The sequence below is a fragment of the Rutilus rutilus genome (genome assembly GCF_951802725.1).
Source record: "Rutilus rutilus genome assembly, chromosome: 5".
NCBI classification, from domain to species: Eukaryota; Metazoa; Chordata; class Actinopteri; order Cypriniformes; family Leuciscidae; genus Rutilus; species Rutilus rutilus.
The window spans coordinates 27,998,361-28,025,036 of NC_140213.1; the positions used below are offsets into that span (position 1 = coordinate 27,998,361).

General features: G+C 39.5%; 1 protein-coding gene across 1 annotated transcript in view; it reads right to left on the reverse strand.

Moving 5' to 3' along the window:
* unc13c (unc-13 homolog C (C. elegans)) overlaps positions 1–26,676 on the reverse strand; it is a 404,470-nt gene that overhangs the window by 294,265 nt on the left and 83,529 nt on the right. Inside the window, exon 16 of the mRNA XM_084408974.1 lies at positions 19,751–19,879. Within this exon, the coding sequence (XP_084265100.1) occupies positions 19,751–19,879 (129 nt within the window). The remainder of the gene's footprint in view (positions 1–19,750; positions 19,880–26,676) is intronic.

Consider the following 26,676-nt stretch of genomic DNA (forward strand, 5'->3'; position numbering starts at 1 on the left):
ATAAATCAGTATTGTCTGTTCTGATGCTATCGGCTCAGAATACTGAAACTGCTGAGCGCTGCTCGCTGATCGACTGAATAGCTCTATGGGCAGTGTGTAAGACCAACAATATTCATCAGTTCAGGCTGAGTTTTTCGCCCTGTCTGTATGGAATACTATTAAAGTCCCTGTAAAGGCAATTCTAAAAAAAAATTCTAAACACATTATAAATGTTAGAAATGTATTGCTAAAACATATTACAAAGACTGTGAACTGTGAAGTACTGAACTGTGGAGTTAGACCGTTAAACAGTTTTTCACCATTGCTGTGTTCCGGATCTTTTGGGCGGGGCTAAAACGGGGGCTCGATGACGCACTGGAGCCCCTGAGCTCCTGGACACGCCCCTACTTGATGACGCATCGGAGCCCCTGACGCTGCCCCTCCCCTAACAATATAGCACATTCATTCACATCAGTTTGCCGATCGCGAGTTACTGTCAGTACTATTAGTTACTAGTACAGCCTACAGTTTGCTAGCTAGCTATGCCTTCGTCAAGGAAATGCGTACTACCTGGATGCGATCACGTACAAAACAGATCGGTGTCCTTATTTAAATTTCCGAAAAACGATCACATCAAGAAGAGGTGGATTAATTTTGTGAAGAGCCACCTTGATGGAGAGCTTAGGATCACCGCCAAAATCCGCAGTGATCATTTTACACAGGATAGTTTTATAAACTTTCGTCGGAGACAACTGGGATTCACTGATAATCCGCTGTTACTGGTGAATGGGGCCGAACCGATTATCTCCCGCCTCGGCCTTCATCCTCCCGTCGCGCCGACAACTGGTGCCATCGTCGGCTGTGCGTGCCCACCAATGAGTGTAAGTTGCCTTGTGTGCTTATGTTATAATTATAGTAGGTAGTCCAGGCTCGAACATGTATGGATTTGTAAAACCTAGGAGCATCCATTCCGGCTGTAGCGGTGACAGTTGAGTGTGGCGACGGCAGCTTTCCCGCGAGTGGGCGTGGTTTCAGCGCAGCCAGCGGACACGCCCCCAGCGTTTGAGAGCAGAGACTACTGCTAATTTTTTCAAGATTTTGATAGCTTATTTTATGTACTTGCCGGCTTTTTTTATCATTCAAATTTGGCTGGGTGGCTAATAACACCTTTTTCTGTGGTGTGACAAACTCAGAAAACATACTTAATTTTGACTTTACAGGGACTTTAATGTAATTTGCGCCTTATAGGACGCTACTAAACCGGTTAGTAAAAAAAAATGCTATTCTAGCCCCTTTTTTCCCGGACTCTCTGTGAGTCCCCTGGTGATCGTGCACTATATGAGCCCCGGGCCTAAATTTCAAGGAAATTAGAAAACAGATGAAACACTTACTTTTGTAGTACACATTCCTGGTCTTATTATGCACAATTCATTCATCTTTTTTGTGACCTTAGATTGGTAGCCTTTTTGAGTAAACGCACTTTGACCTTGAGAACAGTCTATTATAATTTTTCTCTTTTTCTTTTTTTTTGCAATCCTTCATCAAAATTGAATTGTTCCACCTTTGAAATTACCTTAGCCAAATAGCTTTTTAAGCAGCATTTTAGTAACCTTGAATTTAGGTCTGACTCCTTCCTTGTATGTGATGGCCATTTTGTTTATTTATTTATTTATTTATTTATTTATTAATATTTTTATTCGTAAAAAACGTACTCGGTTACTAACGTAACCTCGGTTCTCTCTAGAAGAGGGAACGAGTACTGCGTATCTTAGCCGTGCATGCAACACGCTCTGGTTCGCTTCGGCGATGAAAAAACGGATTCTATCAGCCTGTCGAGCCGTATTTATAGGCCTAAGCCACGCCAGTTTCGGCGGGAGGCCTCTCTCGATAGGCTGCTGCAGTTGCCGCAGGTCAGCCAATAGGCACGCGAGCTGTCTTGCCTATGTCTGCATGCTGCCGCAACGCGTTTTACATTATTACAAAATTAAGGATAATTTTTGGCTTCAATATCTCGCGGAAAAGGGATTTTCCCCAGCGTAAGATACTTACGCAGTACTCGTTCCCTCTTCTAGAGAGAACCGAGGTTACGTTAGTAACCGAGTACGTTTTTTACGAATAAAAATATAAATAAATAAATAAATAAATAAATAAATAAATAAATAAATAAATAAACAAAATGGCCATCACATACAAGGAAGGAGTCAGACCTAAATTCAAGGTTACTAAAATGCTGCTTAAAAAGCTATTTGGCTAAGGTAATTTCAAAGGTGGAACAATTCAATTTTGATGAAGGATTGCAAAAACAAAGAAAAAGAGAAAAATTATAATAGACTGTTCTCAAGGTCAAAGTGCGTTTACTCAAAAAGGCTACCAATCTAAGGTCACAAAAAAGATGAATGAATTGTGCATAATAAGACCAGGAATGTGTACTACAAAAGTAAGTGTTTCATCTGTTTTCTAATTTCCTTGAAATTTTGGTTCAAGTTAGCCCCCCTATTCCTCCTCAAACACTTAACAGGGGTTTTGTCTTGCTCTATGACCGCATTTCTGCCATTTCTCATAACCTCAGAGAGATTGACAGCTACAACAATATTGTTTAACAGCAAATAACCTGTGAAACATGCACTTCATGTTTTCGACTGCATGTTTATTCAAACAGCATATATCTACTGAACTTGCTTTCAAAATTTTCTTGACTTTTAGAAATAGCAACAACAAGGTCATGGGTTCAATTCCCAAGGAATGCATGAACTCACAAAATACAAATCTTGAATGTATGCAAGTAGTTTTGGATAAAAGTGTCTACCAAATGCATAAATGGTAATTCAACTTTTTTTTAAACATTAAAACTTATTGAAATAACATAAAAACCACATTTATCATTCCAAACAGGACTGACAAATGTGCTGCTATATGAATGTAGCCCAAATCCAAAGGAATCATCATGCATCCTAACATGCGATTCAATGTGCATCTTGAGTGTTCAAAAGCTGTAAAGACATCCACTATTACACTGTAAGTGTGATTGCTGGAATTACAGCATCTCTTGGCACACAGGTCAGAGTTTATTCTGGGGGGAATGTTTGTTTACCATGGACCTGGATGGCCCCTCCTTGAACTGCCGCCTTACCGTGGTGGAGGGGTTTGAGTACCGGAACGACCCTAGGAGCTATGTTGTCTGGGGCTATATGCCCCTGGTAGGGTCACCCAAGGCAAACAGGTCCTAGGTGACGGGTCAGACTAAGAGCGGTTCAAAAACCCTTATGATGCCTACAAATTCGAGGACCGTGACGTCGCCCGGCATGGCGCAGCCGGGGCCCCACCCTGGAGCCAGGCCCGGGGTTGGGGCTCGTATGCGAGCGCCTAGTGGTCGGGCCTCCCCCCATGGGGTCCGGCCGGGCTCAGCCCGAAGGAGTGACGTGGGGCCACCCTCCCGTGGACCCACCACCTGCAGGAGGGACCGTAAGGGGCCGGTGCTAAGTGGATCGGGCGGCAGTCGAAGGCGGGGGCCTAGACAACCCGATCCCTGGACACGGAATCTAGCTCTAGGGACATGGAACGTCACCTCTCTGGCGGGGAAGGAGCCTGAGATTGTGCGTGAGGTTCAGAGATTCCGACTAGAGATAGTTGGGATCACCTCTACGCACGGCTTGGGCTCTGGAACCACACTCCTCGAGAGAGGATGGACTCTTCACCACTCTGGAGTTGCCCATGGTGAGAGCCGGCGGGCTGGTGTGGGTTTGCTTATAGCCCCCCAGCTCAGCCGCCATGTGTTGGAGTTCACCCCGGTGAACGAGAGGGTCGTTTCCCTGCGCCTTCGGGTCGGGGATAGGTCTCTCACTGTCATTTGTGCCTACGGACCAAACGGCAGTGCAGAGTACCTGGCCTTCTTGGAGTCTCTGGGAGGGGTGCTGGAAAGTGCTCCGACTGGGGACTCCGTCGTTCTACAGGGGGACTTCAACGCCCACGTGGGCAGTGACAGTGACACCTGGAGGGGCGTGATTGGGAGGAACGGCCCCCCTGATCTGAATCCGAGTGGTGTTTTGTTATTGGACTTCTGTGCTAGTTACAGCTTGTCCATAACGAACACCATGTTCAAGCATAAGGGTGTCCATCAGTGCACATGGCACCAGGACACCCTAGGCCGTATGTCTTGGACACTCGGGTGAAGAGAGGGGCGGAGCTGTCAACTGATCACCACCTGGTGGTGAGTTGGATCCGATGGCGGGGGAGGAAGCTGGACAGACTCGGCAGACCCAAACATACTGTGAGGGTCTGTTGGGAACGTTTGGCCGAATCCCCTGTCAGAGAGATCTTCAACTCCCACCTCCGACAGAGCTTCGACCAGATCCCGAGGGAGTCTGGAGATATTGAGTCCGAGTGGACCATGTTCTCCACCTCCATTGTCAACGCGGCCACTCGGAGCTGTGGCCGTAAAGTCTCCGGTGCCTGTCGAGGCGGCAATCCCCGAACCCGGTGGTGGACACCGGAAGTAAGGGATGCCGTCAAGCTGAAGGAGGAGTCCTATCGGTCCTGGCTGGCTTGTGGGACTCCTGAGGCAGCTGACGGGTACCGACGGGCCAAGCGGACTGCAGCCCGGGTGGTTGGGGAGGCAAAAACTCGGGCCTGGGAGGAGTTCGGTGAGGCCATGGAGAAGGACTATCGGTCGGCCTCGAAGAGATTCTGGCAAACCGTCCGGCGCCTCAGGAGGGGGAAGCAGTGCCCTACCAACGCTGTTTACAGTGGAGGTGGGCAGCTGTTGACCTCGACTGGGGATATCACCGGACGGTGGAAGGAATACTTCGAGGATCTCCTCAATCCCGCCGTCACGTCTTCCATTGAGGAAGCAGAGGCTGAGGGCTCGGAGGCGGACTCGTCCATCACCCAAGCTGAAGTCACCGAGGTCGTCAAGAAGCTCCTCGGTGGCAAGGCACCGGGGGTGGATGAGATCCGCCCGAGTACCTCAAGTCTCTGGATGTTGTGGGGCTGTCTTGGCTGACACGCCTCTGCAGCATCGCGGTTTGCAGCCAAGTGTGAAGCGGCTGGGATGAGAATCAGCACCTCCAAATCCGAGGCCATGGTTCTCAGTCGGAAAAGGGTGGTTTGCCCGCTTCAGGTTGGTGGAGAATTCCTGCCTCAAGTGGAGGAGTTCAAGTATCTTGGTGTCTTGTTCACGAGTGAGGGAAGGATGGAACGGGAGATTGACAGACGGATCGGTGCAGCTTCTGCAGTAATGCGGTCGCTGTACCGGTCTGTCGTAGTGAAGAAGGAGCTGAGCCGCAAGGCGAAGCTCTCGATTTACCGGTCAATCTATGTTCCTACTCTCACCTATGGTCATGAGCTGTGGGTCATGACCGAAAGGACAAGATCCCGGATACAGGCGGCCGAAATGAGCTTTCTCCGCAGGGTGGCTGGGCGATCCCTTAGAGATAGGGTGAGAAGCTCAGTCACTCGGGAGGAGCTCAGAGTAGAGCCGCTGCTCCTCCACATCGAGAGGGGCCAGCTGAGGTGGCTCGGGCATCTTTTCAGGATGCCTCCTGGACGCCTTCCCGGGAAGGTGTTCCGGGCATGTCCCACCGGGAGGAGACCCCGGGGAAGACCTAGGACACGCTGGAGGGACTATGTCTCCCGGCTGGCCTGGGAACGCCTCGGTGTCCCCCCGGAAGAGCTGGAGGAAGTGTCTAGGGAGAGGGAAGTCTGGGCATCCCTGCTTAGACTGCTGCCCCCGCGACCCGGCCCCGGATAAGCGGAAGAAGATGGATGGATGGATCTGGATGGTAAAATTAGTACTCTCACTTCCCTCCTCTTGATTCTCCCACAATGCACTTCTGTCTAACATCAGTCCAGGCTTATTTGATGGACAACTGGGCATTATGCCAGGATATACTGGGCATCTCTCTGGGCTGTTTTCCACGGCAAGACAGTAAAACGCGAGATGCCTTAGAATTATCCGGCCACTCTGCTTCTAGAATTAGATTCCAGTAGAATTGTGGGAAGTGTGTGAGCTGTCCATGGTGCTGAAGCATTATTCATGGTGCTGAAATTGGTTGCATTGAGTGTTACAAATCTTCAGTAGCTCTCAGTGGCATTAAAGTGGGCAATATTTTTTTATAATTTTATAATTGCCCAATTTCAATTATTATTATTTGTGTGTGTGTGTCATAAACAGTCATAATTTAATACATATAATAAAATAAATTAAATTCTGGTTTGTCAGGACAGTAAGATTTTTTAAATAATTTTAATTACATTGACATACATACAAAAATTCAGCTTTGCCATCTCAGAAATAAATTACATTGTAAAACATATTAAAATAGAAAACAGTTCATTTACATAATAATAATAATATTTAGAAATATTACTGATCAAATAAATGCAGCCTTGGTGAGTATTTCAAATGGACTTTTTTCAAATTCAGAAATCTGATTTCTTTGTATCTGTCCTTGTAAGCGCTAGTTTACATAAACGTATTAAAACAGCATTTACTAAAAACGGTAAAAATGCATCATAGCTAATGTAACATGTACTAAACATGCTCTATCATGCTCAACCGTGTGTTTCTGTACAATAGTAAGACAATTTTCCTCCTTTTCTCACGCATGGCACTTCCTGTCAGGCCACAGCAGTGAGTGTGTCAACTTAACTTTATTCAACATGCTAAGACTTGCATATGTACAGTATGAGTCTCTACATTTACAGTAAATCCAACAATAATGTATTGCATGCACATATTCTAAAACCTAGTTGGAGCCTAAAAAGTGACTCATAAGCTAGTTTCACTGCAGATCATGCTGACGTCTGTGTTGTGTTTATGGGTCTGTATGAGGCATGTGAGTGTGCGAAACACAGGTTTAGTGAAGGGAAAAGGAGCTCCTTGGGGGCGTTGAGTAATACGTGCTGAATTTGATTAAAGTAACAGCGGGACGACTGCGATCAGAACACAACACCAGCTCACGCTCCTCTACTGCTCTGTTTTTAGAATGAAAGAAAAGTCTGTCCTTGTTTCACATTTACATTTGAAAGATGAGGAGTAACATTTATAGTGCTGAAACACAAGAGAACTGACTTGTAACTACAGCAACCCTCAGCAACTACATATCAACGCCCTAGTAACTCCATAACAACCCTTAGAAACCATAATTACAAATCATAGAATCTGCATTACAACCACATAACAATGCTCTAATAACTGCTTAGCAGCACCTAACAACCACACAGCAACACCCTAGAAACTGCATAGCAAATGTTAGAAAACATCTATAAATGTCATAGCAATTGCATAGTATTCACATGTTGTAAACCATTAGGGGTGTAACAATATATCGTGTCACAATATATCGCAATACAAAAATATGTATTGTTGATAGTAACAATATGTATTGTGCATAGTTCACCCAAAAAATTATATTATATATATTATATAAAATTATACATTTTAGTGTCAGTACTACATTAAACTGCTATATATAATGTTGAATATAATGTACAATAATGCAATGTGGGGATATTTGTGGGTCCAAATTTCTTATGTTACCAGTAAAAAGTGGCCTACATTATTTTAGATATATCTAGTCAGTGACAGAGTGCAAGCATTTGTTTAAAATAATTCTGTATTTTCAGCTTCAGAATCATGAATATTTTATTTTGGTGTCACCATTGTCCTGTGCATTGGGTTATCAGCACCAAGTCCAAGCCTATTCATTTCCACACCCAATGTAATACCAAATTTAGCATTTTAATCAACAGTATATTTTTTGTAAACCTTTTACTATATGTCTTGGAGTATCGCAATAATATCGTATCGTGAGTTCAGAATCGTGATATGTATCGAATCGTGACATTAGTGTATCGCTACACCCCTATAAACCATATATAAATGCCCTAGTAACTGCAGAGCAACCCCTACCAACCACACAGCAATGCCCAGAATGCCTTAGGAGATGCATAGAAACACCCTGGCAACCACCCACACATCCTAGAATTACAACAGTGCGTTTTACACAAGCAAACACAAATCACGTTCTTCAGAAAATGTAAAAGTCTAGTTATTGAATTCATTCCTTCTGATGGCTTGTTTGGATAATTTAACTTTACTTTGATAGTGATCTTTATTTGCTCTTTGACTGTGTGGGTGTGTCACATCTCTTATGCAAGTTCACATCAACAGAGACATGAGTGAGGTCATCACTAAGACACAATGGACAATTGCAGTAGATTTTAATTAGATAAGATTAATTATGTTACTAACCATGAAAATCTGAACTTAGATTTTCATCTTATGATAAACTTTTTATTACACTTCCCATTTTTATGTCTGATGGTGACTAACTTTCCATTCCAGATCTAACAATAAAACAGGATAACTTTTACTTCCTTTTATTTAGGATGTAGCCACCAGACGAACTTTCGATATGATCTAACCTTTTAACAAACTTTTGACTCAATGTAACCTTGGTCGAATGGAACTTTGAAAAAGGACTCAATGTCCTGTTTATTTTGACTGTATTGTGAAATGATTGACTGAAATATTAACCCCTTACAATGTTTTTGATATTTTTCTGATGTAGCTAACAAAGGGTAATGAAAGGGGGGGCTGGTTTTAAACAATTTAACCAATCATATTGATAGCGCATGACATGTTAGTCATGATGATTCTATTTTAATGTGTCTGGCTTTACCCTATAAAGTCTATTGTATTCTTATGTTGGGCCGAGATTCTCTGAGTATTGCTCGAGAACTCCCGGCCGTTTGAATAAACCATCTGAGGGACATTTACTGAAGTCTGTCTCGTTTATTATTTATGCTGCGCAGCAAGAAAACTAGTTAGTAAGGGAAAACAAGTTAGACTAGGTGACTTATTGAGTGGGGACGTCGATTTGTAGACTAGACCCAGATAGACTAAACGTCGACAGTAGACGTTAGGGGACGTCGATTTGTAGACAAGACCCAGATAGTCAGATTTAGGGAAAAATCCACAACACGACACACACACACACACAAATACATGATGACACCCTCTCTGTCTATACACAAAGGCTATTGCTGAATTCCGTACCGCATACTAACATACTAATCTTACTGTTTTTTGCCATAGAAAGATGTAGGAAAAATAGTAAGAGTATGCTATAGTATGCGGTTCCGATTTCAGCATATTGCTCTTGCAGCTGAGTCACTCCACCTAAATGTGAGATTAAATGAGGGATGCATATTCCTCAGGGCATGTGAGTGAGCATATGTGTGTGTGAGTGCTAGCACCTGATGTTGTAAGAGAACTGATTGTTGTGAAACTAAGGATCAAATTCCAGAGCAGAAGAATAAGAAGGAAATACATATTTTATTCTAATTTATAGGGCATGTGTGTCTGTGGGTTGTATATTTTGAATTAAAGATGAGATACACTAATAACTATAATTTAGTGCCGTCAACTGATTAAAAAGGAAACACGGATTGCAACCGGATAATTTAGAACAGGATTTTTCTAGATGGTGAAAAGTGGGCGGTACGGAAGTAGGAGTTTGACGCCCATTGGCTGAGGTGACAACAACTAAAAAAGAAAGCTGTTTCAGAGCAAATGACTACGCATTAATGATTACAAAAGGCAAACCTCTGTCTCTGGAATAGTGCGCACTGATAAATCACACACAAAAAGACAAGGAAAGAAATAGAACAGTAAAACATTATGATATAAACCCTTTCTAATTTATCCGGTTGCAATCAGTGTTTTACGGCGGATAGCTATGAGAAACTAATCCTCCTCCACACAAAAGAGTGTGATGACATGAATGGAGATAGCATGACCCATATGACAAAAGGGAATATTGCCGTAACACACACACACAATGATTTTTATACTGTACAAACCTGTGGCGGCTGCTGGTCTTTCAAAGAGGGGAAGCTCATTTACAGCCTACATCATAAAAATTGTCCATTTATTTATACGTAAATTTGACGTTCCTTTTCAAGAAAATGCTCTGTGACCCTGTTGTACCAACTAGGCATCTTTTCCAGTGACTTGACCAGTATCCTCTCAATGGCCAGCAGAGTTAAATATAATTGTATAAATGTAATAATATAATAAAGGTATAAATAATAATATAATAAAGTATAGTAATACTACTACTAATAATATATATTTTTAATTATTTTAATAATTATTTTTTAATTATTACTAATAATAATATAAATTTTTTTTATAAGTAATAATAATAAAGGTATAAATGTAGAATTGTGTGAAATGTATTATGGAAATAGGCTAGCAATTTTGACAAGCAAATACCAAGAAATAGGTTGCAGCAGTTTGTCTTTCAACTACATTTGAAAAATCCGCGATGGGACTGAGCTCGAATAGCTTCAGCATCAGCGACTTTTTATTGAATGAAATCGCTGTCAATCAAAAGGAGACGCAGCCTTTCGACAGACCCAGAGATGCTGAGCGTCCGTAGGCAGGACATAATCGCAGCATTTATCCAATGACCGTCTAGTTTCGAAGCACTGAAAAAAACAGTTCGAAGCAGCCCCATTGAAGTCAATGGACGCTGGGCTTCAACAGGGAAATGCACTGTGACGCTACGGGAATGTATGAGAAGGAAATCGAGTCAGCCAACCTGCTATATGTAACTGATTCTGAACGAACTCGTCTTTGAGATGAACGTTTTCTAACGCATTTTTAGTCAATAAAATGTTAACACAAGAGTACATATTTGACCATTAATTTTTTTACATTATAGGGGAAGCCGAGCTTCCCTTGCAGTCTTAAAGAAATCCCCACTGGTACAAACTGTATATTCTATCCCTTTATACTAGCACTACCTCTAAACCCCTCATGGGGACCAAAACATTTTCCCACAAGGACAAGGATTTTGGATATTGTCATCTTTGTGGGGACATTTTGTCCGTATAACATAGAGTATACCTGAACCTCTCTCTCTCACACACACACACACAAGATTGGTGCTTCAGTGTGCTGATCCTCCTGAGAGATTCACCCTTCACTGACACATAATGGACTCCCATTTTTGACAAATGAACCCGTCCTCGTAAGCAGGTTATGTCTAATTTATATGGTTATAGAAAAGTAAACACATAGAGACACTCTGCTCAAAGTAGTTAGATGTAAACTATCTCTCTATAATCATCTAGACCTCTGCATATCACTGTAATTAACTCTTACTGTAGCTCTAATTAAAAGGTGCTTTGAGGGCTTAACTTTATTGTGGGTTTCTGGTGGTGTTCTTTCAGGTGTGAGTTTAACGTACACCGTGTAAATCACAGCTACCTGTCCTGCTAATTGCTACTTATGCAATATGTGCAATTTATTTCTACATCACTTTGGTAGGAAAGTGCCTTAAATAAGGACATAAATGAAAATGTAAAGTGGTTAATCTCTCTCTTTCTTTGGTAGCCTAGATTGGTGAATCTCATGAAAACAACAGACCACATTATTTTCATGACAATTAAGTACATTCTCATTGCTCTAATGCATCCAGATTTTTACTTTTGCATTTTTTTAAATTCCCTTTTTTTTTTCTTGATGGTGGTTCACAACTGTAATAAATGAAAAAAAATGGTTTTATTTAAATCAGCATTACAACCCTAAAATAAATATAATTTTAAATAATAAAAAATGTAAAAAATATATTTTTCTTATTTTTTTGGAAAGTCAAATAGATAATACAGTGCATTACATACCCGAATCATTCATAGATGGTTGGATAAAAGTAAAAAAAAAAAAATATATGTTTTAATTTTGTTTATTTGTTTATTTTAAGGATCCCATTAGCTGAAAGTCTGTGCAATCAGCTAGTCTTCCTGGGGTCTATTCTAAAAAAATTACATTACAACAACAACAACATTTCAATCATCACAGTTAACACATATACACATTCCATATACATACATACATACATACACAAACACACACTCGTACATACATACAATCTAGTTTCGATTCATAAAACAAAACATAAATTTACAATTACCTTAATCAAAACATATAAGAACCTACATCAACACATAACACCTTAAACTTCTTTTAAATGACAGCTTATTACAAAGCTGACGAACTTCAATGGGAATGTTATTCCAGATGACAATAGTTCTATACAGGACGGTTTTCTTCATAAAATGAGTTTTTGGATAGGGGGTCAATATATGACCGTTATTTGCCTTTCTGGTGTTATGATTGTGCACAGAGTTACAATACACTATTTGATTAAACAGAGAAATAGGCATTTTCATTGTCAATGTGTTATATATCATAGTGCTTAAAGTAACTGTTATTCTTTGATTTAAAGTGAGCCATGAGAGAGTAGAATACATCTGGTCTCTACTTGTTTTAATTGAGCAGCCCAGAACCAATCTTGCTGCTTTATTTTGCGCAACCTGAATTTTTGTCAAGTCCTTTTTAGACGCAGAGGACCACACCTCAGTGCAGTATGACAAGTGACATAATATTAATGACTCTGTTACTATTTTTAGAGTTTCCTGATTTACATAATTACAACATTTTTTTTAGTTAATGCAATGCCGCATCCCATTCTGTTCACAATAGTATTTATGTGTTCTGTCCAAGAAAGACTACTATCAATAACCAAACCCAACAGTTTAGCCTTTTATACTTGTTGTATTCTTTGCCTGGCTATATGTAACTTTAATTCCGATCCAAGCCTCAATTTTTGTTTTGATCCAATGATCATACTTTTAGTTTTGGATAAATTTAAGGCTAATTTGTTTCCACTAACCCACTTATACACCGAATCCAATTCTCCAGACAGAACATGATTAAGTTTATCACATGAGTCTGAAGCATAGTAAACAGTTGAGTCATCTGCAAACATAGTCATTGATGCTTTTTTGACGGTTAAGGGCAAATCATTAATAAAAAACGAAAACAAAAGAGGACCCAAACAACTTCCTTGTGGTAAACCACAAACTAAACCTTTATAATTAGATAAAGAACCATTATAAAAAACCCGCTGAGTTCTATGTGAAAGATAACTTTGCATTAGTGAAACAGCAGAAGGAGAGAATCCGCAGCTATTCAATTTCTCAATTAAAATATGATGGTCTATTACATCAAAAGCGGCACTGAAGTCCAACATAACCACACCAACTAATTCAGAATTATCCATACTTCTAAGCCATCCATCGGTCATCTGTGTGAGAGCTGTACAGGTAGAATGTTCCTTTCTATATGCATGCTGAAACATAGTCATCAAATTATTATTCTGAAAATAATTACAAATTTGTGTATGAATAATCTTTTCCATAACTTTACTGAGTGCAGGCAGAATACTTATAGGTCTACAATTATGCCCATTATAAGATAATCGATTGTCTTTTATCAATGGAATAATTTCCCCTTCCTTCCACAGAGATGGATAAATCCCAATCGCTATACACTGATTAAATATATGACACAACGGAGCAGCAATATATTCAGCTGTTTTATTCAATACTAGGCTGTCCAAGTTGTCTGTGCCTGGACTACCATGTGTTGGAAGAGACTTTAACAGGGCCATCACTTCTGCAGTTTGCACACAATTAAAGTTAAAGTTACACATTTTATCAGCCATGATTTCATTTTTAATCAATTCACTGTAATTAAAATCATGTGTTCTAAAACCTTTTCTTAAATTACTAACTTTATTTATAAAATAATTATTAAAATAATCAGCAATTTCTTTAGATTCTGTTATAAAACCTCCATCAGACTCTACAAAAGAAGGTGATGCATTTCTATTTCTACCCATAATTTCATTTAGGATATGCCAAAGCTTTTTGCCATCATGCTTAACACTGTCAATTCTATTTTTGTAGTACTCTTTCTTTTTCCTTTTATTTATTTTAGTAACTTGGTTCCTTAATTTACAATATTTTAATCTGTCCTCCAATAATCTCGTTTTCACAGCCACTTGTTTAGCTTCATCTCTTTGCTTCATCATATTTTTCAATGTTGAATCAATCAACATATTTTTCATCGGTGCATATTTATCAACAATGCTCAAAACTCTACTCATAAAAGCATCCAAAGAATCTGCTGGATTGCGGCCACTGTATACATCTTTCCAATCAACATTTTTTACTTCTCCCACAATTTTTTCAATAGCGGATACTCTATAAAACCTTTTATAAGTACCAAAAATTGCTTTAGCTTTAGGGACTTTAACTTTCCTATTAACAGCAATGAGATTATGGTCACTACACCCTACTGGTGTTGACACAACATCAGTACACAGTTCTGGTACATTAGTGTAAATGTGGTCAATACATGTTGCTGTTGTAATGCCCACCTTGTTGCTAAAGATTCTTGTTGGCACATTAACAATTTGATGTAAATTGCATACACTTATATAGGAAAGTAATTTCTTTTTCTTTGTGCATCTGTCATCATTCCAATCAATGTTCATATCTCCAAATAAGTATAGGTCACAATTGACATCAGAGACATTATCAAGCATTTCACCTAAGCATGTCAGATAGTCCACGTGTGCATCAGGAGGTCTATAACAGCATCCCACAAGCACTGGTTTCATATAAGGTACATGGACTTCTACCCATATAGCTTCAATGTCATTGCATATTAAATTTTGTTTTAACTTACAAGGAATGTTGCTTTGCACAAAGATGGCCACACCACCACCAAATTTATTTCTATCCTTTCTAAAAACATTAAAACCTTTAACTGGTAATTCAGAGTTTTGAATAGAACTGTCGAGATGTGTCTCAGATAAAGCTAATATATTAATTGAATACTTGTGCAATAAGTTAATAATGTCTTGTATTTTGTTCCTTATACTACAAATGTTTAAATGTGCCAAAACTAAACCTTTACTAGTTTTGGTTGTACACATTAGTGTAATATAAGGAATATAATTACAAACACGTCAGAATATATAGTCCTGAATCCTTTCCTCTCTAGGCAAAATTACCAATTTATCATACCTTAGTATTGCCTTTTCACCTAGAGCTCTAGCAGCTTTAAGCTTAGGCCACAGTTCTTTTCTTCTTTGAAGCACAGCCCCAGAGAAATCTTCATTTATGTAGATGTTAGTCCCCTTAAGCTTTTTAGCAGAGGAAAGAATGCGTTGTTTATCTTTGAGACGCAGCAGATTCACCATAATTCTCCTGGGCCTTCCACCCTCCTGGTACTGACCCATCCTCTGGACACGCTCAATTTCAATCTTCCCATCCAGTCCAAGCTTATTGGAGAACATGTGTTGTACCTTCTGCTCCAAACCACTCCAACTCTCTTCCTTATCATCTATTATACCATCAATGACTAGATTTTTCCTTTTATGTTGATTTTCCATGAAGTCAAGCTTAGTTTACATTTCATCAATGTCACGTTTTAAATTCATTATGTCGTTTTCAAAAGATTTTATTTTGGCTTCAGTTTCTTTATATCCTGATTTCATCTCCTCCATCATTTGTTGTGTGAATTCCAAACTTGTCTTCAACTCCTGTACATCGCGTATAACACCATCCAGTCTCTTATTTGTTCCCTCCATAATCACTTGTATGAAACATTTAAAGTTATCTTGTTGCTGAGTTAGCATGTCTTTATAAAACTCTCTCTGCTGCTCCAGCAATTGGGAGAGTACACTCATGGTGACAACAGACTCATCCTCACACACTGCGGCTTTAGCTTGCATAGGAGGCATGATCTTACCAAGATGTACAAAAGGTGATTGTTGTACAGTAGTTGAATGTTGTCTTACCAAGATGTACAAAAGGTGATTGTTGTAGTTGATGTTGTCAAAAAATGCTGATGTCCAGGCCCTCCTCCAACAGAGGCCTACTAGGCCCAGAAGCCTCTCGACTTAATTTAACACCACACTCCTTGTGCAGAGATATTATACTCCACTAGACACAAAAAACTGAAGCATAAGTAGAACTTGCTTCGACAAATAAGTCACTGCTTATTTCCAACTGGATTCCGCAGATATTTGTTGGATTGGAACAGGAGCCAGAATGTTGGAAACAGGAAACAGGAAAACTAGATTTAACTAATTAAATCTTACTACTCACACTTGACATTTCTCTTGCCATAGTCAATCAATATTTTCTGTCAGTTTTTTTTTTTCATATTTTTATCACTCTGAATATTCTGCCAGTTGTTCTGACTCAGTATGTCTCTATTTTATTTCCACCAACCTTGTTTCTTTGTTCTTTTTCAGCCTCCTTCTTTCTCCCCCCCTCTCCCTCTCCCTCTCTCTCCCTCCCCCTCCCCCCCCCCTCTCCCTCTCCCTCCCTCCCCCCTCTCCCTCTCCCTCCCTCCCCCCCCTCCCCCTCTCCCTCTCCCTCCCCCTCTCCCTCTCCCTCTCCCTCTCCCTCCCCCTCTCCCTCTCCCCCTCTCTCCCCCTCTCCCCTCCTCCCTCCCCCTCTCCCCCCCCTCTCCCCCTCTCCCTCTCCCCCTCCCCCCCTCTCCCTCTCCCCCTCCCCCTCTCCCCCTCCCCCTCTCCCTCTCTCCCTCTCTCCCTCTCCCTCTCTCCCTCTCCCCCTCTCCCTCTCTCCCTCTCCCTCTCTCCCTCTCCCCCTCCCCCCATCTCCCCCTCTCTACCTCTCTCTCTCTCTCTCTCTCTCTCTCTCTCTCTCTTCTATGGATCTCCTTCATTCACATCACACTAACAGGATTTGGTTGTTTCCGACTCCCCCTGCACGTGTCTTAAGAGCTTTTTGACATGATTATATAACATACCAACCCACCTCTTAGTGATGCCGTTATATTTTTTATATAAGACATCCAGAGGAGGAACATTCAATGTGCCCATTCCTGTAGCACCAAATAAAAACCTATTTTCCTCTTCATGGGGCCGTTGCCTAATTCAAAGAAGGGTCAGTTCTGCAACTAAAAATAAGCCTCTCCACTAGCGAGAGTGAAACTCTGGCTTGTAATTTTAGCTGCGTTTTGGGGAATCCGAGCTGTTATTTAGGGCTGATGTAAGTTCTCTGGGCGCTGCTGCTGTCTGCTAGAAGATGAGTTACACGTTTTAGTTCAGTCGCTGAGGACGAAAGTGTGTTTTCCAGTCCTGCCAGCGAGAGCTCGATGAATGTATAAACACAGAAACACTCCTATTTCTGCAGGATAGGATCAGTGTTATTGTTTACTATTGTTAAAAAAATTATGTATGGTTAAAAATAGCTTTTGTTAACTAAAAGAAAGCAGAAATAAAAATAAATAAGTAAAATAAAATATTAATATTCTCTAAATATTCTATTTTTAAATATACTTCATATTCATCTAACTGAAATAAAAGAATGAAGTATTAAAATTAGGTTAAAGCTAAATGGAAATATAATTAAAAAACGAATACAACTGGCCAAAGCACACACACACACACACACACACACACACACACACACACACACACACACACACACTTATATATAATAAGTTTATATATAAATATATAAATAAATGAAAACTGAAAATATAAAAATAAAAGCTAATACATTTATTGAAAAAATAATAAATATTAACATTTTATATAAATATTACTAAAATAACACATGGATGGTATTGTTTCTTTTTCCATATAATGGCGATCCCAGAAAACATAAATAAAGTGGAAAAACTGCTTAATCACATTGCAAAAACTATAAATGGTCCTAAAAACAGGATTCATTTTCTGTAAGCAAAAAAAAAAAAAAAAATGGATCAAGCTTAAATAATCGCTCTTTTTTTTTTTGTCCAGAAGAAAGAAACTATGTTGTTTCTTTGCAATCTGTCAAAAGAAACAGGATGATTTAGCTAAACCTACCATACTGATTGAATACAAGAATGAACTGATTATTTGTAGATGAAAACGTATTTGACGCAGGAGAACAAAGTGAGACGTCTCTCTTTTGCAAACAAACAGAAACTGATATGACTAAACTGAATCCCTCAGTTTAGAGATCTGATTCATCTGCCATCGCCAGGGGAATACCTTCAGGAAGACACAAGCTCGAAAAACTCAGATGCATTAAAAAGATTTAAAGACTGTGCCAGGAAAACTTTGGAAGAAGCACTAACTATCAACCCAGCAAATTCTCATTTCCAAACACCAGAAATTTCCTTAATGCCTGAAAGTTACAAAAAGCCAATCCATCAGTTCGGAGCGTGTTATTTAGTTCATTTCTGGTCATTTTTGTCTGCATCAGATGAATAATGAAAGCTATAGTATTTTTTTTAAAGGAACCTGCAAAAGGTCAGATTTCCCTGTAGATTAAACAGTAAATGTAAATAATGTGAATGAGTGTAAATGTTGAGCAGCAGCAGCAGCACAGAACTCATAAAGCAGCCAAAAATTTTCGTTTTTTTCAGGATGAATGAGACTTTGGAGCAACAAAAACAAGTATGTGGGAGATCAGCCCAAAAAGTGCAGTGCTATTGAACTAAAGAAAGTAAGGGTGCTTTCACACTGGCATTTTAGTTGGAAACAGGGCACGGTTTGCATGAAAAATTGGTAATGTGAAAGCTGTCATACTGACCAGGGAGGGCTGAACCCGAGACTACCTGTAGGAGGTGATCTGAGTTCAGTTGCACTTGAACTGTGGCGTGATTCGCGTGACTGTGAAGGCTCGGACTCAGGTGCGTACTTGTTCAGGAAGTAAAGCAACCTAGGAAAACATTTTAGCCAATGGTGATGTCATTAGGTCAACAAAACACATGTAAGGAATGACAATGGTGATGATTTACCTTGGATACGAGCGAGAGTGAGAGTGCAATGTCATCGTGCAGAGTGAGTGCAATCAGAGTGGAAAAAATGAATGGCTTTTTAAATACATCAGCTCGATTTCGCTCCCCTTAATCTGCACGTTTACCCCCCACGGCACCACCATTTGGTTTTCGCAAGCGACAACAAGTAACGAGTTCTAACACAAAGGCATCTAGAGAAAACAACCAGATTTTAATGACACTTTGAGTGAGCGTGACATCGGTTCTCACAGCAGATCCCTGTGACGGAGGATTCTGGGGTCAACGAATCAGATCATGTTGTGTGTGAATGCGTGAATGTCTCTGTGCTGGTGTGTGTGTGTAGTGTGGATGGACCATGAGAAATTTCATTGTCGTGTCTGACTGGAGGGATCAGATCGAAGTGACATTGTAATGAGAGACTCGCTATACACACATACACATCAACAGCATCAGAAATAGTGTCATAACACTGCATGTACTTTACAACAGGGCTGAGAAGAAATGCTCTCTTCCAGCGAGGAAGTCTATGTGACACACACACACACACACACATAATTTGTCCAGAACACCACACATCACAGATGTTATTTCTTAGAAAATGCATAGCAAGAGTGTTGTCTAGTTGTACATATTTAACAAATCTCAATTCTCAAGGCGCAGATTGAGTTTTCTTCAACAGCATGTGTTATTATTCAAGTCGCCGCTATACACTTCAACACCAGGGCTCGACAGTAAGGTTAACAGATTGTCAATGGACCGATCGGGCCAGTGCCACACGTTTTTTCATTTACACATTTTTTTTAAGTCCTGCCAATTTCTATCCATCTATCCACCCACCCATCATTATTTATTTAGCAAAAATCTAAACCACTAGCCTAACCAGGCCATTAGAAACATCCTTAGTGTTGAGCACTGATCAGATGATGCTTAAAAGAGAAAACTGACCATAGAAGAGGACAGTTTGTGTCAATGCCAACTAAAGCGCACCTTGTGGAAACATTATCTGCATTCATGTACTTCAGTATGTTTGTGGTCTTACTGATCTTAGATCCTTTCTTAACCCTGCTGGTTAGTCTCTGCTCTTACCTGGTCAAGTAGCTGGTTGTAGAGCTCATGGCAGTTGTCAAAGATGTATTTGTAGGTGGAGTCCAGACAGGCCTTCACACAGTCTTTAACTACCATACTAGCTCTGGGAGGACTCTGCAGTTCCTGCACCTAGAATACAAACACACACACAAACCTCAGCATTAGTCAAATACTAACACACACATGCTTAAAATGGTTCATCACAACTTATATAATCAGTAATCATGATGTATACAGTATGCCGTTTCTAAGTTATTCTGTGTAATAGTTTCTATGGCTTCCTGAAAAGCTTTCAGTGTTGCCATGTGAATGCTTTGGTTGATAGTGAGGTGGTTGCTAAGGTGTTTTGTACTATTATGGTGTAAATTAGAATCCACACAGAATACTAGAGTCTACAACCATTCAGGGTCCGGTTGCAAAAACATAGCCATTATGTTAAGACAACTGGTGTGTCCCAATTCTCAATCCAAATTCTATGTCGTTTTGTAGTATAAATGGCACGAGTAGTGTTCACACTGAATTCCAAAATGAAAAAGTGCACTTTAAATACCTGGATGATGGACTTATTTAAAAAAAAAAAAACACACTTTTTTTTGGTTGTTGTTGTTGTTGAACACTTCATGCACTCAACCATTGCAGCTTTAATTACATACTGTAGTGGAGGGGCTATCAGTCTCTAATGTTGAAAGATAAACAACCTTATAGTTAAAACCCTTTCACACGTACGATCACACCGGTGTGATCAGTCTAGGCTGGTCCCTGGAGCGTACGATCACACCGGTGTGATTAGAACGGTCAGTGCATGACGTGATCAACTGCTAAATTCAAATGTGCTTTCGCGCGTTGACTGGCGCTGAGCCAGAGACAGGCGCGCTCAGAGCTGTCATATATCACAACTTTTCAGTGTTTTCAACCACATAATGTTTATTTTAGGTTTCAGACATATAAGTATTAAAAAAAACAATACATTTAGAGTTTGTAAAATACACACTGATCAAAGGAAGCGGCAATAATAATCCTTTCCATTATAATTAGACACGTTTTATTCATATCAGATACACATTGTGTAAGTAACTTTAAAGTTTACTCTATTCTTCTCCCAGTTCACCAGCCACTTACTTTTATGTATTTCGGGAGAAGTGGATGAATTCACCTGTTGTAAATCCAACAGATCCGATTCTCTGAACTGCGTCTGCGGCACAAACTAAGATGGCGGCGCCCATCACGCATACAGCTCAACTAACGCAATCGTTATAAAGGTGTTTAAACAACAAAACACTTCCACTTGCATATATTTGACAATCGGAATATCAGATATTTCATGCCATATCTAACAAATTTGTGAATATTTTGAATAAAAAAGGAATAATGACAAAAGCAGATCATCATTCATTCAGCTCTGTTGTTGCTGCGGTGTGTCACGTGACAAGCAATTACGCGTCACCATGGAAACCATAAAGTGACACATTCTAAATAACGGTCGCCTTAAAAAACTCACGCTGGGGGGTCAGCCAGAATATTTTAAACTTATGTGTGACAGGGTTAATTAACTACACGATTGATGAGTACATAGTATCTAGTGCGTCATTTTGGACTTGTGTCTTTAGATCTAGTATTACCCCAATACTCAGACAGCAACATAGTGTCGGCCCAGATCCGGCCCACATCTGGTACACGTGGATTCCACACGGCCCAGATGTGGGCCGACACTATGTTGCTGTCTGGAGTCAAGAGGAAGTCAGTCTAACTTTTCGGTATCAAATTAGGCCAATCTACGTTTTTATGTAACTGATTAAAAAAGTTATGAACAGTCATAAAGAAAACAATTTGATGACTAACTTGTAAGACTAGCCTCAGCGGTTTATGCAACCGGCTCCAGAACTCTGTAGCAACTGCACAGCAAAATAGCATAGCAACTCAGACTTACTAATTACTTAGCAACCACCAACAACAAACACATAGTAACTTGCTATGTGGTTACTAAGGTGTTGCATACTGCTTCAACAAGTCTCTGTGATATTATAATTTTTTATGTTTTTGTTCCCCATCACATACGTCTGATCACTTAGGCCCCGTCCACACTACTGCGTTTTCGTTTAAAAACGGAGACCTTTTGCTACGTTTGCACCTCCCGTCCACACTAAAACGGCAAAAACGGAGACCCAAACCGGAGAAGTTTAGAAACGCTGCCGACCCGTTTTTCGTTTTGAATCTCCGGAGGGCATTTTAGTCTGGACGGGTCAAAACGGAGGACTTTAGAAACGATGACGTAGTAGAGGCTCACGCTCGGCTCTATGATTGGGTGTCATCAGTCATGGCGTAGGCTATATCTTTTCTAGCAGCTGTTGTGCAAGTAAATTCTGCATTTTACAATGCTAACTGCCTACATGCACCAGAGGCAAGCTATTATTCGAGCGATCTGTGACAATTCCCGGTAAAATAGTGACAATGTGACAATTCCCGTGTGCAACTGACAATTCCCGATAAAATAGTTTACGTTTGACAATTCCCGGTATCGACCGTGTACATGGAGCGTCGGTTTTGGGTTAACCCGGGAAGAACCAGCGCATGGTGGGATAATTTTATCAATGAAGTTGTGTTTACACCGGCTCGCGCATGCCCAGTGTTGGTGAATGGTCACGTGATCCGCGTTTTCAGTCGTTTTAATGTGGACGGAGATCAATTCTAATACGCAGCTAAAACGCTGGTGTGGACGGAGATCGTATTCGTTTTAATTCTCCGTTTCTAAACGAAAACGCAGTAGTGTGGACAGGGCCTTAGTAAATACCAGTACAGCTCTACTCAACAACAAACAAGATTTGAGGAATCATTCATGTAAGGAGGACAAATGCTTCAGAACGAGCTAAAAGTCTCATACTTCTTGCCATTAATTAGAGAAGACAAACACACACACACACACACACACACACACATTTTTCTCTCTATTTCTCTGCTTTTCAAGTATATTTTGGACGTATTTCTTTCCTTTTACAGGAGCTGAAGAAGATACTGAAAACACTCCCTCAGAATATGTAAATGAATAACATCAGAATATACATTAGAATGCACTACTTTTGCCTTATGTAACTGACTAATGTGTCCACTCATCTGCCTGTACCGTGTTGGTGTTTCTGAATGCGGACGCTAAGGGGAGAAATAAACATCACCCTGGCATGGGCACTCTTCCATTACCCATAATGCATTGTGACAGTTGGAGTTTTCATTCTCTGCCTAGCGGTGTTCTCTCGGTGGGCGGGGCTCTGCCTCTTTAGCCGCGCTTCACTGATTTGCCTGCTCAGACCACTCTAGCTGTCAGTCATTAAAATGACAAAGCGCTTTTTATCAGATGCAAGGCCTGGCTAAGGAACTGACAGCGCTAGGTGTGTATGTGTATGTGTGAGTGTGTGTGTGTGTGTGTGTGTGTGTGTGTGTGTGTGTGTGTGTGTGTGTGTGTGTGTGTGTGTGTGGATGTGACATCATCTCCTCATGCCTCAGTCTACTCTGTAAGACTCATCCAAACACACTCCTTAATTCTCGCAGTTCACAGGCAATCAAATCTGGATGTGGGAAAATGACAAACAAAGAAAATCAGGAGATGATGACAATTCTTATAAAAATACAAGCCAAGTAGTTAAATTATTTAAACATATTTTTTTATATAAATTAAGAAACTTTAAGATAAGAAACTTAAAATCCTGAAAATGATTTTCTTGTCATATGAAAACGAAATGGCTTCCACCAAGTCAGTAACATAAATTATCAGTTAAAATTATTTAATTAATACAAAAATAGAATTTATATTATTAAATAAATGTATTATAATATATATTTTATATTTATATATGTACAGTAGTACATATGAAAGCGCTTTATAAATGCCACATTCATTCATTAATATCTGTTATTGTAAACAAGTTTAATAAAATAATATTTTCTTAAATATTAATAATACAAAAACAACTTCAGTACAGTCCTCGTTTTTAAGAACTGCATTTTTAATGTAGCTTTTAATACATTCATCGATCCAGACCAAAATAAAAATGAACATCATCATTGACCCACATACAGTTGTGAATAAAACATTATCTATCTACATCAAAGACCCAAAACATATTCCATGCAAGTACACAAACGCTTCTAGCTACATTAGCTTGATTCATGTCATTGCATTCTGAAATGTGTCAGAATGATATTAATAATGCAACAAGGGCACCGTTTATGGGTTAATAATAAAACGTGGTTTAATGGCACAGACATTTGAGGGAAACTTTAAATTTGTGTCTGTGTTTGCATATTTGCATTTGTATGTTTGTGGCCAATGTCTCAGCAAGGACTGAATTTGACAAAACGAAAAAGCAAATGTGTGCACGTCTGTGTAAATGAACTATAATAGCCTGGGAGGAGAAAGGAAGAAAAAAAAAAAATCAATCACTGTTTATTATTTGGATTGGATTTGATGTCTTTTTTACAACTCATATTGAACTGCAATTACTGTACAATAGTCAGTTATTAAAATACCTGCAAACGGCACAACAGAAAATCAAGCTCAGTGACCTAACAGCAGGGGCCAATCATGGCTGTGATCTCATTTAAAGTATGTCTACTAAATAAAATAGTCTGGTTTGTTCCCCTTAAGCAACCTAAAGCTCTGAGTAGTGTGATTTTACAAGCACTTTTGCTCTGAATACATTTCCAGAAACAGCTACCAAACAGCTAGAAATCAGTATATTCTTTATTACTTTTCAAAAAAGGCTGTATTGTCTCACTCAGAACTGAGCTATAAGTCAAAGACGTTTTTATTGTCACTAGACCCCCAGAACAAGTGGTTCTTGTTATTGTGCTCAAATAAATTTGACTCAAGTACATATTTCAAGAGCCAAAAGATTTTTTTTTTATTTCGTGCAAACAAATGAGAAATCATAGAAACCCTGCAGCGCCGGTGAAAAATATTTCATTACAGACTGCAAAAGTGCAGCTTTATATTCGCAGCTGATGAAGCAGAACATAGATGAAAACAATCAGAGAGTATATTCACTTTATCTGTGCTTGCTGAAGTGAAACCCATCAGAACTCTCTCAATGCAGGACTCTTATCAGGAAAGCTGTGATTAGCAGCTCATTACACTCGAGACAATCAACACGAGATCTGTATCAGAACGGCTGTGAATGAATGAGTGAAATATAGCCTATCAGAAATTCACAATCGGACAAGTCAAGAACTTGTCAGGGTCATATGTCAGCCCCAAAATATATAAGAATAAAGAAAATGAAACATATTTTATGGCTATTCAGAGATCTGTTTTCATTGTGGCATTATTTGTCATGACAATTAAGACAATTACACCCTAAATTACCATTACTGTAATTAGGGCTGGACGATTAATCGAAAAGTAATCGAAATTGCAATTCATAACATCTAACCGGTTATTTTGTTTTCTTATGCATGTTAATACTTTCCCCTTAAAAACATACTACTGCGTGTGTAGTCACGTGACTTCGCACCATCCAGTCAGCGGCATAGAACCAACATGGAGGAAAACTCAAACCTCACAAAACTGTGTCAATTGTATGTGTTTTAAGGCTTGCCAGTTTGAACATTCAAGCGATTCAGGCGACCCGAGTTCGAGTCCCGGTTCAAGGTTTGGGCTTTCTCAAGCTAACATCAAAGTTTGTTTCCTTCAAATATTGTAAAATAAAAAAAATATCCCACCTTTAATAGTTGAGCATATTTATAGTACAAACCTATGGACTATGAGGGCAAAAACAAATCGTTCATTAAATGTAATCGAAGTAAAATGTTCAATTAATAGAGATTTTGACTTTAGGTCATATCGTCTAGCCCTAACTGGGAACGCCAATGAAAACATCATATCCATTTATGACATTGGGGAAAACAAACTATTGGAATTAACACACTTAGACCTTGTTAGGTGCTTGATCTTTACTCTTTGTAAAGATTACAGCTGAAGTAAAAAAAAACCCTGATCTAAAGTTTTTATATCCTGCCGAATAAATAGACGCTCTGTGTTACGGTTTAACTGGTTACCGTGTAAAGTTGTGACCTTACGCCAGACGTGAAGCCAGTGCAATACGCCCATTACAATAAAACATTTGCACTACATGATTGTGTATTGTATTGTAGAGATTAAAAAATAAGGAATTTCATTGCTTTAAATGGCAAAAGTTTATTTAACAAAAACGCCAATAAACTCATACTTGATACAGGACTCGAACTGCTTGAAGAAAAGCAGTCAGCTTAACATTAAAGCATCTTATCGTGTACAAATTGATGTAGGAATAATTCAAAAGTCTTCTTTGTTTCATTATAGGAGCTGGACTCATGTTAACTTGTGCCTCTAGCTGATATATAGTCACATTAAATTGTATGACACTTGAATGACATTTTCTCATCAAAATGCATGCTGCTCCCCCAAATATTACACGACATAATAGCCTAGTTAATAAATCACCCAGTCTTTTGATAAAGACGTTTATTCAGTGTTCGTGAGTTTAATGGATTTAGAGATGTAACGTTTTAGAACAGAATCTTGAGCTATGAAATGGATATTTTTCTGAATATACCGTGCGCAATGCAAAGGGCGTTTGTTTATGTATAAGTTTGTTTGGGCTAAAATAGAAACATGAAATACTATATTATTTCCATTGCAAAGTATTTACAGTATACATCATGATATATATTTATATATATATATATATATATATATATATATATATATATATATATATATATATATATATATGGTAGTGAATTCACGGTGGTGTATTGAGAATTAGAAATGGGGAAGAATTTTGGGAGATAATGTTCTTAGTTGTCATGAAATTAATAACAATAATAATGCAAACAAACTATATTTCTTATTTTTCTTATTGGTTTTGGAGCAAAATATAACTTTGTGGGATTCATCC